The sequence below is a fragment of the Diadema setosum genome, chromosome 3 (assembly GCF_964275005.1).
Source record: "Diadema setosum chromosome 3, eeDiaSeto1, whole genome shotgun sequence".
In the NCBI taxonomy this organism is placed as follows: domain Eukaryota; kingdom Metazoa; phylum Echinodermata; class Echinoidea; order Diadematoida; family Diadematidae; genus Diadema; species Diadema setosum.
The window spans coordinates 22,815,626-22,829,162 of NC_092687.1; the positions used below are offsets into that span (position 1 = coordinate 22,815,626).

A 13,537-nucleotide genomic window follows, 5' to 3' on the forward strand; every position below is an offset into this window, starting at 1 on the left:
CAAATGTAACAACGAAAGGTTGCAGTATACACATTACTACATGTGGTACTACAATTCGCTACATCAGTACATGTGTATGTATATGTACGTGTATAAAGCATTGAGTCTCCCGTATCCGGCCAAATCCCTTATCCGGATGAGCCCCGATCCCGACTTGTCCGGATACGAGAGGTTCAACTGTATATGCATAGTATGTGTATGTGTTGTGGGGGTGGGTTGGATGGGGGGAGCAACACACATTTTGAAAACTCCTGAAAATGAGTCTAAATCTATGCTCTTTTTGCTTGTACATATTAGTCACGAAGCCAATACAATCATTCCATTTCACAGCATCATAGATGCATTCTACAGTCACACTCACTATCATTTATAGTGGGCAAATGTGACACACAGTCAGCACTGCATATCAAAAGTTGAGTCAACTGGGGTAGGAAAATATGCTGCAGTTCAAGCAAACTTCACTATTCATAATGAGATTCAAACAAATTCTAGTCTTGTAATTTTCTTCTACTTGGGAACAAATTTGAGATATGTATTTTAACATATTAAAACATAGTTGACAAATGCATCTCACAGGACTGTATGACACACCTTGCTCTAAAATACTTGTAATACTCCAAATTGCAGCATGGCCTATGCATGGGGAATTCCTTGAACTAAAATGACTCATTTTTAGATGATGTGAATTTAGTTGCCCTCTGCCTAACAAACCAGAATTCGTAAAACCACAAGAAGATGCAACCCTTTTCCCATGAAATGAAGACTCATTCATGAAGAGGGTTTACAGTGCAGCTGCACTTCCCTCTGGTACAATAACAGTCGTGTGCATCTGAGGAAGTCAGCCATAAGATAACGAGCACAGCCAAAGTCACTGCAGCGATAATCAAATTTTTCCATCTGTGAAAGCTGATTAAGGGAAGCAAGGCAGAGCATGACAAAGAATGTAACCTCAAGAACAACTTTCCGACCATGTACATGCATAGAACTAAGATGTGAAAAAGTGTTTGATCCTAGCGGGGAGGCATTTAATAAAAGAATCTCCCTGGTTCTGGCATTAGTTGTGTGGTGAGTTGCTAAAAAGTCATTTTTTTTCAAGTATTACTTGCATCAATGACATCATCGACACCTGCCTCTCCTCTGGTGATCTTCTTACCCCGTGGTCCCTTCCCCTTCTCGTCTGAGGAGTGCTCGTCGGGTGTGGCCAGGTCAACTGATGTAGGGTCGTGACCCATGACCCTCACAGGGTCGTGGGCAATGTTACGGATGTTGAAGGGGCACGTCTTCAGGTGTTCAGCAATAGGGGGATTGTCGCAGAAGCCCCAGGAGGTCACAGGGGTGAAGGCAGTACTGAAATGCCACACCTATTGAATGAGCAGAAGAGTAAACACACCCTAATTGGTCTACGGTCTCAATACATTGGTTCATGATATTGCAACACACATTCTTAGATGTTTCATTAAAAAATATATACTTTAAATTTCATAAAGTTGACAATCAGCTTGAATTATTGATTTTTACCCTGATCCTCACGGCAGTCAAACCAATAGTACACCAATACGAATCACTGATGATCTACAATGAATGGCTTTTGAAAGCCTGTTAAACTTCAAAACCTGACAAACTTCCTTATTCTTTGTCAATTTTGATGACACTTGTACAATTCTCTTTGCTTTGTTCTCCTCTACTCATGTGTATTCATACTACCATGACTGAGTAGGGTTTCCCTTTTTAATCACACTCATTCTTGAGAGCTGCTGACTGTGTCAAACTGCTTCCATTTTGCTTCAGTGAAGATGGTAAAAGTAAAAGGATTTAGACTGCCTCATTGCTACTGCCATCCCTGCCCCCAGCTTACCTTCATGGTGGTTCTCCAGCGCCCTCGATGCCTCTCCCACTGTAAGACCACCATACCCCGCTCCTCCAGGAGACTGCAGCACACCTGACGAAGGAGCTTGGAGACCATGGCCACGTGGTTGATAGTGAAAGAGTCCAGGAAGCGCAGCAGGTAGCGCAGGAGCTCAAAGGGCAGCTGGCTGAGATGGTCAGTCTCCTTGGAGACTCCTTGGGAGTGTTCCCCAGATGGCAGACAATCCTGGTGGGATCCACCTTCCACCTCCTCAACCTCCAATCTCTCCTTTTCTATACTCTGGACACCACCATTAACAATCATGTCGATGCTTTGATCACCCGCATGAAGATGAACATGTTCTCTCTCTGAGGCACTGGGGTCAGATGTGGCAGGAATGGAGGAGACCTCCACTCCAGATTTCTTGCTGCTGGTTTCCATGGAAATGACAGCATCTTCCTCCTCATCCTCCAGACCATTCACCCCTGAGCCAAAGTCTTTATCTAAATCTGAATTGCACTTTGTTGGTATACACTCATCACTGTGATTATCTCCAGGCATTCTTGTACCTAATCCATCATGTTCTCTGTCATCCTTTACATTAATGCTGCTTTCACTGGAGCTAGAATTCATCAATCCATTACAATGAACTCCACTGTCATTTTCCTTTCCACCAATTCTCTGGACATCTTTGACTGGTATCACAGTTGACATACTCATAGAGTTTTCTGGCATCCCACATGTGTCTTCCTCCATGCTCCCAACACACAACGATTCCTCTAGCATTGCAGGCCCACTGCTGAAACCCGAAGACTGGACATTCTCGTCGAGACACAAGCCAAAACTCTCCAGGTTTTCACTGTGCACTATGTGAGCGCCACGGGAACTGGGAAAGAGGCGGCGCTGTGAGTAAGTGCAGCCATATGGTGCTAGGGGGCAGCGCTGCTCCATCCATCCATTCAGACCACCGTGGATGTCACTGTGAACATTCTGGAAGTGGTATGGGTATTCATCCCTACGAAATTCCTGCCATGAGAAATGTTTCACAAAAATATACACTTTATTCCCGCACATCTGTGGGGCAAAAATGATCACTCACGAATTGGAACCACGCCAACTCTAATTACCTATTGAAATGTAACTGTATTCACGCACATGTACACATTCTAAACACATTCACTGTTGCAGAGGTATGGGCACAAAAACAAGAGAATTTAAGAGAGCTGGGCATATGCTTTGCACATACACTGTACACAATTTACACAGGAAGGTGCACTTTATCTACAATGTAAGTAACACTACTTGTTATTCCACATAATATTTTAACTGCCACTTCAATTTGACCATAGAACAAGTGTGTGAAGGTATTTGTCAGAACTTTGTCAAGTCTACAGTTCGGCATTACAGGCATTGATTGGTCCTGTAAGTGAAATTGATTTTCTCTTGTACTTTATATGTACCTGTATGTATCATCTGGTGGTCTTACGTGTATGTAGAAAAGTGTTTACTGCATCTATAGGATATCATTATGATTTCAATACTGCATTGCATTATAGCGTAGAGTATAGAAATGAAATCTTACTGTCTGAGAGGTCTCTCTCTTTCCCTTTCCAATACCAGGGATAAGTTTTAACAGTTACTTGTAGTTTGCATGAATATCTCAGCTCTTGCTAACCTGTGCACAGAGGAAGGTGTACATGGAGTCCGGCTTGGCCTGATATCTAGTGATAGACTCTAGGGAAAGGTCGAGGCTGAGTGAGTGTCGGCTGTCCACTGAGCCGTTAGAGGATGACGAGAGGCGGTGTGACTTGTCCGAGGAGCTGGACAACACTGTTGGTGGCTGGATGATGATGGGCTTGGAGTGACCACGGGTCGGCGCTGCCGAGACGTCCCCAGTCCTGGACTGTGTGACAAAGACGGCCGGAGTATGCATGTCCAGATCTTCACTGGACAGAGTAGAGTTGAGTGAGGTTGGCTGAAGAATGTCTGGACTCAGCTGGTGGGATGTGAGGATAAAAAGGACATGAGTATGCTGGTATGGTATGCTGGAAAGTAGGTTTTTGGTATTACAATTCCCTTGGTGAATTAAAACTATTCATACATGTAGTTGCCAACATTTCTGACACATGGTCACTTTTGTTCAGTTCTTCCACTCTTACTTAATAGCGGTGCAGTTTTATGACCTTTGATCAATTCGATATGAAATCTAGCTTTGGTGCAATAGTCATTGAAATATGGTACCAAATGTAAAGAAACAAATGCTGTGTTCACTGTTTATATTTGGAGATAGCATTAAAGAGAGATCATGCACTGATAGCACTGAATAAAAGAACAGGCTTATGGTATTTGACCGAGATATAATAAGAAATTCATGTTGTGAGTCTACTCTTGACTTCACTATAAAAGAAGAAATGATGTATGAATTTGAAGTTCAGTTTTCTCTTTACATCATAGATGATGCTCAAAAGAATGCCTGCAAAAATTAAACCAGGAAATAAGGTACCATGGGTGGATTGAAGATATAATTGTTTTAATTGTTAAAAGTCTTAAATATACCTCCCCATTGATATCCATGAAGACATGTTCTTCCTTCCCATTATGAAAATGAGTTTTGTCAGCACATGGGTCACTTGTGATTCCATTATGATGTTTATGTTCAAGTTTATGATCAGCACATGAAGGATCACCACTGGCTGACCCCTCCAGTCCCCCAGTAGCACCAAATGATTCACTTCCAGTCTCCTCCACCTGCATAGCATGGTGGGAGGCCAGCACCCTTTCCATGCGCTCCTTACGCCGTGCACAGTGTGAGCAATGGATGAAAGGGTCTCTGGGCGGTGCAACCGGTGAATATGGGTACGCAACCCCATTACTGGCACTGCTATCGTGGTTCTGACGGTACAGTTCGTTGCATATACTGCGCTGCAGTCCTGGAGGAGTGCGGGCTCTCTCGCGATCTGCTGCTTCCTTCTCATCCTGCATTGCCTGCAGCAGGTTGTCCAGTTCTTTGCGCTCTTCTTCGGTGTCATGCACCTCATTAGAAGTCAGCTGTGCTGATAAAGGCACCGCCGGGTGCCTACGGTTCAGTGCATTGGTAAGGATCTGCCGTGTCCGCTTTGACGCTCTCATTGATTTTGTCAGCATTCGCTGATCTCTCAGTGCAAGGGCAATGTCCAGTTGGTTGTAATTATCTGGTACCAGCTGCAAGGGTTGTTGTGGTTGGCGCTCACTGGCATACACCGGCCATCGGTTCCATTCCATGGTGCAATTTATGACACTGGCGGGGCATACCTCAAGGTGCCTGCATATAAGGCGACGCTGCATCTCCACGGGGCAGCCATAGATAGCATTCACGCACTCAACCTTGGCATTTGGACAGAGCTCACGATGATCCTCAGCCTTACACCGATGGAACCGAGCACCACAGTCAGCGTCACAGTTTACCAGACTGCAGGCATTACCCGGCTGTGGTGACACCGAGCAATGGCGATCGTAGCAGGCATCACAATGGCCATGGGGAAGATCTGGTTCCACTTCCACCACCATGTCTGCAAAGGTATGTATAAAAATTAACTTGATGCTTTCAGGAACTGGATGTCTTTTGTCTCACATGTAAATGCAGAATTGCCATATAAATTTAAGTTTAAATATGATCAGGAAAAGCTCACCTTATTCATCAATTTAGTGAGTTTAATCCAGATCAAGAGAAGTTATTCTTTTTCAAGTGGGGATCTCAATGTGTGGCTTTAAAGTATCTAAAGCAGAAAAGGCAATTATGCAAATCATTATATCTCAGCATGATCAACGAACATGATTCCGATAATTTGCTTGCACCATGTTACATGGAAAAGCTACCTAAATGTCTCATTACAGTGTAAGGTTTGCTAAGTATCAATCATCCAAATTTATGAGCAAAAGTAACAACTTTATACAGTGCATTCATGCATACACACACACACACACAGTGCACATGATGTAAAAATGTATATGTATGTACACTGGTAAGTGTACAGATTAACACAGACACACAGGCATGCACACAAACACGTAAATGGGGGTCTGCAATGCAGTAAGTGACTGTTTTTGCTTTTGTTTTTGTTTTCCATGCCAACTATGGCATACATGTGTGATGAAAAGGTGGTCAAAGGCTGGACACTTAGAAAAGACTAAAGAAGCCAAAGTACATGGTGTATAAAGAGGCCTGTAATATACACGTACACTGTCCATGCAGTAATTCACAGGCCTTTTAAAATTCACCAATGCTAACAATATGTGAGCTGTATAGAATGCAGTGCCTCTACGCAATGTGCAGATTATACACTATACATGTATGAACAGTGGTTTTATAATGGGTATAAATCAACATTTACAGACAGGTTCATTTTCATGGAGTGGACCATGGTGGGGCATACAGTAGACATGTCTACCAGCAAAATTTCAAGCTAAAGGTGGGTACCAGTGTCGCTGATATTTTTTGAAGGAATTTCAGGATAAGTTTTCCCCAATAAAGTTCTGATAAAACAGACAGAATGTCTGCAACAGTAGTACACTGTAGTTCCAACATTAAGCATGGATTTTGTAAGCCTACATGAACATCCTGTAGTATTGATGCCCACCTGACCTATTAGCATTGGGAAAGGAAGAGACAATACAATGCCAGGTATACTCATACACAATGCTTGCATCTAAAAAGAACTTACAGTTATACAGCTATTACAGGACACAGACATTGTATGATCCTATCACAGCATTGTTCATTTTCGAATGATACATACTGTGTGGTGGAACAAATAAACAAATATGATCCATCAAGGACTATTTTCCAAATAGCTAGATGTAGGTAGCACACTCGTGAGGTTTGTGAATGAACATTTTTTTTTTTCTCCCTCTCTGCCTGAACTTCTAACAAAAAAAAAAATCTACAAAGCACAATCAGCAATGAACAGGAAATTCCTTCACAGTTAGATCTACACTTGAGACCCTGAAATTCTTGGTCATTATTTATTTTGTTTAACCGTTTTGTACTGCTTATTGCCATCGTATGATATTATCACTTAATATGGCTTAATGGATTTTATAAATGTTTAGTGTCTGTCACTCTAATTAATCAATTTGATTAGAAATCTTTTCCTTGTTGAACTGAATTCTTCTCATTTAAGAATGTATCAAGCCAGAGACAGATGATGAGCAGAAGAACTTGTAAATCCAGAGAATGCTATTAAAGTGAACATTACAATGTAGCTCCACCACCAACTCCAATTCTATTTCTGACTCATTGTACAGTATAATTCAGTATGTAAAGTACAGGGGCCAATGTTCCTAGTCACACAAAATGTAGAGTGAAAACATACAGTGTATCTTACAAGTGTGTGTCATGAGTCAGAAGTTACTTAATTGAAATCTCATTAAAGGAAACACTCTGAATGATTCAATGAAAGGGAAGTTAAAAAAAAGGAGATTTTACTCTCGAGGAAATTGGGAAGATGAACAAACCACCACCACCACCACGACATACACTAAAAACTTTTGTTTTTACACAAAACTGCAAATTAGCATTTTCAGCTAAAGAAAAAAAGCTTTAGGTTTTGTTTATTTTTCTTTTCATGTTGATCAAACAAACAAAAAAATTTTTTTATAGGAAAATGTTCAGCATCATCACTGTGAAAATCTACTTGGCATTATGAGATTGTGGTAAAAGTATAATTTTTCAAGAAGACATGTGAACATGATGAACTCCCCATTCTAGTTATTTCAGTCTGATTTCATGAATGCTCACAGTTCTTAGAGTTACAGTACAATTCATGGCATCATTTTTTGAACAGAAAAACCTTTTTTGAAATACAACTTGCATTCTGACAGTTCATAACGATCAATGAATCAAAAACTAAAAAAAAAACCCAAAAACCAAAAAACAAAGCAACACAGACTATGATAGTCGACTAAATGCATGCCATTCAAGCATTGAGTAGATACTGCTACATTGTTTGGAAATACAAAAGAAAAAAAAAAGGTTTTAATACAAGATTGAAAAAAAAACATGTATTTAATACTTTCTCTGTCATATCATTGAATAATGAGCATTTTCAGTCCCAGTGTATTTCATTTCAGCTGAAGCTATACATTGTAAGCACTGATTGGAAAATTCAATGTCTCAACCCTTCCATATATGTAACATACCTGCCAACATTTCAAGATGAAATATCTTACTCGTGGATTGCAAAAATCTTATTTTATATGCAAACTGAAGTTAAAAATCTTACTTTCGGTCAAATCTTCAGAAAATAAACATGAAAGGTATACGGTATCTAAATATTTTTTAAAAATCTGATTTCTCTGACAGAAAATCTGATTTTGCTATTTTTAACGTAAAAAATCTTACTGAATCTGATAAAATCTTACTAGTTGGCAAGTATGATGTAAGTGTTCATAATGATGAAAATTAAATTCATTACAGTCTGACAGTCTAACTTCTTTGTACATGTAGACCAACGTCAAGGAATCCATCCTTTCTTTGATGGATATGGTTCAGAGTCCAGACAAGATCCCTCTCCATAACTGATCTCTATCATACAACCAAGTACCGGATACCGGTGTGGTAGGCCATTCATGTATATTTGAATATGACATTTATCTTTCTCTCTAAACATGTTTACATTTCTAGCCATGGATCTTATATTAAAATCAATGTCGTTGAAAAACAATTTACATAATCAATGCCATGACTTTTGAAAAAGAGCTCCAAATCTGAGTATGCAACTCAAGTCAATGCAAGAAAGATGTCTTCACGTTAGGATTTTGATATCAGAATGGATTTATTCAACCCGTTGAGGACGGTTTGATTTTGCTACAACACGCATTTCCCATAGACACTTGCCCGAGTATACACGGGACTCGTCCTCAACGGGTTAAAAACAGTGGGATAGGATTAGTGAAATGGTTTAAAGTTAAGCTGGTGTTTGTTTGAGGGATGTACGTAGCATCACTGCATTTTTGCATTGGTTATAGCATACAATTGTAGCTATGGTCACTTCCTAAAATCAAATGAAATGGTATAATTCTAAACAACCTACAGTAGCTAGTAAACTAGTTAGTAGTAGCTAACCTTACTATTATAATACTACAACAAAACGCCGGCAAAGATATTTCCAGAGCATCATGTAATTTACAGTGTAGGATCTACTATTACAACGTGCCAACTGATATTGATACAGGATGTGATGGACGTACAGTAATTGAGTGGGCTGTGAATATACACTGTAACGTTCGATCTGACAAGTGAAAGACTGTAAATTAATAAACAATCATCAGTCAACATCGAACCACTGTGACGTCCAGTCTGTGCATGCTCATACATAGGGATAGCACACATACATGTATGTGATCATGAGTGCATGTCGGTTGTAACGTTAGAGTTCATTCATTCATTCATTCATACGCCACAACCGGCAACCTACGGGATCGTACGCGACGGTACCCCGCATTGCTCTTCGAAAGTTACGTACACTGACTGTACGTAACAAACACGAGAAATAATCATCGGGAATGAAACCTGAATGACATAATCTTACCTTCTCACAGTTTCTTGCACCAAAGACCGAAATTCAAAGTGTCACTTCATTTACGAACATTGCCTGTCTCACGCTCGGACATAAACAAGGGTGATTTTGTCCGAGTCATCGGCCCTTTGTTTGCGCAATGCCTCCCTGTCAAATAGTTGAGATGTTTCCCAACGAGTTATTTACCTTTTACGGAGAGAGCATGTGTGAAAGGTCATCGATAGTGATATCACCATGACCGATCCCAAGATCGATCTTGTCTGTGATCGTCAGATTAAAACGATTTCACAGGCAGCTTTATCACGACTGATCAAGTCGTATTTTAGATCACATATTAGAATAGATTGCAAGTGTAAATCTACAATTTATCATTACCAAGTACTCCGTTCGGCAATTGTCTCGTTGTTGTTCTACACTCTTTAAATAAATTTTTACAAAACACCTTCACAAAAATGGTATGATTGCATTGGTGCCCTCTTTTGTCAAAAAACAAAGAGGCTACGCAACCCGTTTGTCTTTCTTGTACGCACGCGTTGCTTGCGTCGAAAGAAAATTTGACCGAAATCTGTCGACAAGCTGAGAAAAAAAACAAACAAACAAAGAAAAGATAAAATCAAGAAACCGACTGCCTGAGCCAAACTGACAATAGGTTCCGCACCCCCGGGCAATTTAGGCCTACTGATTTTTAAGTCAGTCAACTCTCTCACGTTGGTGGCGCCCATTATGGAAGAATAATTCTCTATCGTTGAATTTTCATAATATATTCGACTGTGTTTTGTTTGACTTTTATCTCTTAGCTTTCGTTGATCAAATCAAAGCTCAAGGCCTACATCAAGACTGATGCGATTGAACGCAAAATTGGGTGGTGTTTTAGACAGCCTTGCTTCTTTCGGGGTCCTAAAAAAACCATGTAAATTTTTGTATCAGCGATTTGTGTTTATCTTGCTATTCATGTTTGGTTTTTGAGTAAACTTGAATAAAATTGAATTAAATAAATTGACTGCAGGCCTAACTTGCAACTGGAAAAAAAAAAAAACCAACCCAAAACCCAAACCTCTCATTTTTCAGGTTAATTTGTGCATGAAAGTCGAATTACTTGAAACAAACTCTCTATTAACGTCATGTGACGTTAAAAAGGGGTATTAAAACAAAAGAAACCATTCATTCCTGGATTACCCTACAAGGCAATTTCAGAATGTATTTTACACTGCAGTATTAATTAAGATTAACATTACGTTTTTCGATTTGTGACCAGCAGTTAGTGGAAATGCAGGAGTCAGGTGCATAAATCTGCTTACTTTGGCACGTCCGTCCACACACGCCATAAGTCACTAGAGTGACAACGGTGCACTGTAAAAACATCGGTGTTAGATTTAACACCATGGGTGTTAAATCTAACACCGATCAATCTTCAATAGAGGACCACACCCACAGGTGTAGAAAATGTATTGTGACGGTGTTAAAAAGTGTTCACCTGGCACTTCGTGAATTTGACACTGTAGCTGGTGATATTTTTGACACTGCGCTAGAGTTAATTCATTAATGACACTGCATGGTGTTGATTTGATATCGGTGGTGTTAATTTCAATGGTATAACACCCGTCCAGTTCAATAGGAGACCACACCAACTGGTGTTACTGTGGTGTAAATGTGTTTACACATTTTTTTTCTTCAAAAATCAAGTACTTTATCGGAAAATTCTTCATCGTCTTGTTGAAGTTCAGAATTAACAAGAAATTCAGTAGCTAAGAAACTATCAACCCCCCCACAATTTTATATTTTGAAATGACACCCGGAGGTGTTAATCTAACACCATGAATGAGCACCGAAAATTTAACACCAGCTCGGTGTTTCATATTTAACACCGGACTTTTTGCAGTGTGGGCACGTGGGCATTGCACAAACCAACAAGTCGGAGGGGCTCTGATTTGTCGTCAATGCAATATGTATAATCTTTTGAAGACGAACTTTTGTGTGCTCTTTTAAGAATAAAAACGTGAAAAAGCAAATTTTCAGCAGTTTCATATGAAATTTTGAAGTTTAAGATTTTTCCCTGTCCCTCGGATAGGACATAAAATGGAGGTCCCATGTATGAGAGAGTAACAACTCATTCACGTAATAGATCCCGCTTCATTCATTTATCGCAAAGAGCAGGGTGTTTAACCCGGTGAAGTGGTCCCACCTCACATCCAACTGGACCCCATGGAAGACCAGCTTAACGTAGCTGAATATGGACTATCCAGCCATCTTCTTAGATGGAAATGAACAAACAAACAAACAAAAAGCAAAAACAAACAGTCAAACAATTATAACCATGGCGTTTTTGCCATCCTATTTCTTGCCAAATTTTTCATGCAGTACGAAGAAGTTTGTATAGGAGGTGTCTTTTCAATCTCCGTTGGGACCATCTTCCGCAAAGCAGCAAAAACTGCTGCAACTCTTATAGTTCTTTTTATTAACTGTGAAGGTAACTGATATTCTTCCCTGCTCGAAAAATCTAAAACTTCATAATTTCATATGAAACTATTTGCTTTTTGTCCATGCCTTCTGCCCTTTATGTATATATATATATATATATATATATATATATATATATATATATATATGTGTGTGTGTGAGTATAATGTATATATATATATATATATATATATATATATATATATATATATATATATGTGTGTGTGTGTGAGTATAATGTATATATATATATATATATATATATATATATATATATATTATTATTATTGTTACTATATATCTTTGAAGATATCAAATAACAATCAGATTAGTAAAGTAATCGCATTCATCATCAGCTTCATGGATTATGTAGTTAGTTAAAGCAATTAATGAATTTGAATTCAAGGTATACTGATAGACAAATCTTTCGAATTTTTATCATGCTGTCGTCGGAAAGCCCGTGTTTGACCTATTATTCAAAGCCACACGAGATAATTTTTTTTTTCACGCTACGCAAGGCAAATATCAAGTGTATGTCTGATTAGAATGTCTCGACATCAAGCCGATTTTCACCACACGAGGACACACAATCATCTGGCAATGAGATGTGAGTAATCAAGGTTACATCGAAAATACACTTGAATTTCTGTTTAATGTGAAACAGCATCAGATCGTAATATGACCGTATCATTTAGAATGTATCAGAGAAATCTATAGCGCTAAATCATTATAAATTGCATGCACTGCATTATATGACACAGACTTACATTTCACACGATTACTATGTGTAATAAACTAAGAATATGCACAAAATATTTAAAGACAATAACTATTTCATCATGATTTTGGTTTCTATTTTCCTTTATTATGCGAAGCATGAAGGTACGTACAAGTAGTATAGGCCTACTATCAATAATTGTTCAATGACACCCAGGCTTGTGTTGGGGGTTTTGCCACATAGATATATATGCGTATAGTTTTCGAAGAGAAGATGGTGGTCCTCCAATGCACACGTGTCATTTATGTGACACTGAACAATGGAAATCCTGCATCACCGCCGAAAGGAATCGACAGTTAAGAACTAATTTTATATCTCGAGCTCTAGGTGTATGATTTCTTTTCACTCCAGCAACATTTCATCACGTGAGTTTCCTCGAACGAATTTATGAATACATTAATTGGCATGGTGCATATTCATGAAAATATCACGCACTATCTTAAGCACTAAAATACAAGCAAATTTCGGGAATAAGACTACAGCCTATACTTTTACTTCGTAAAATCTCTGTAAAATCTGCACGTCAGTTGCTATGATACATAGACAAAAAAGCATAAAGTAGTTTATAACACAATCTCGAAAAATCATTAAATGCACTGATGATGATGATGCTGATGATGATCCACAGCATTTGTAATCTGTTTTAAAAACATTCATAGGTGCAGACTCCTCCAAGAGAATTAGCTCCAATGATCCAAGAGGTGAATGTGCTATACATAACTAATCATATGGCACTGTAATGTGACAACGTCAAACACGGACGTTTGACAATGTTTGATTTGCAGACACATAGAAAATACCAGCTGCATTGAAAGTAATCGAAATAGTTTCAATTCTTACTTACGTAAGCCAACGGACTGATGTTGATATACAAAGTCTTATTCTGACACAAACTGACAA

The 13,537-nt window shown here is 39.1% G+C and overlaps 1 protein-coding gene across 1 annotated transcript; it reads right to left on the reverse strand.

Annotated features, from left to right (window-relative positions):
* Window positions 1-746: 746 nt before the first annotated feature.
* Window positions 747-9,556, reverse strand: LOC140226276 (F-box only protein 30-like). Its single transcript, XM_072306774.1, has 5 exons — window positions 9,415-9,556; window positions 4,403-5,394; window positions 3,522-3,842; window positions 1,856-2,872; window positions 747-1,361 (listed from the first exon to the last, which is right to left on the reverse strand). Exons 2-5 carry the CDS (start codon window positions 5,390-5,392, stop codon window positions 1,092-1,094), a joined length of 2,598 nt encoding a protein of 865 aa, XP_072162875.1. The 5' UTR covers window positions 5,393-5,394; window positions 9,415-9,556; the 3' UTR covers window positions 747-1,091.
* Between the last annotated feature and the right edge of the window lie 3,981 nt (window positions 9,557-13,537).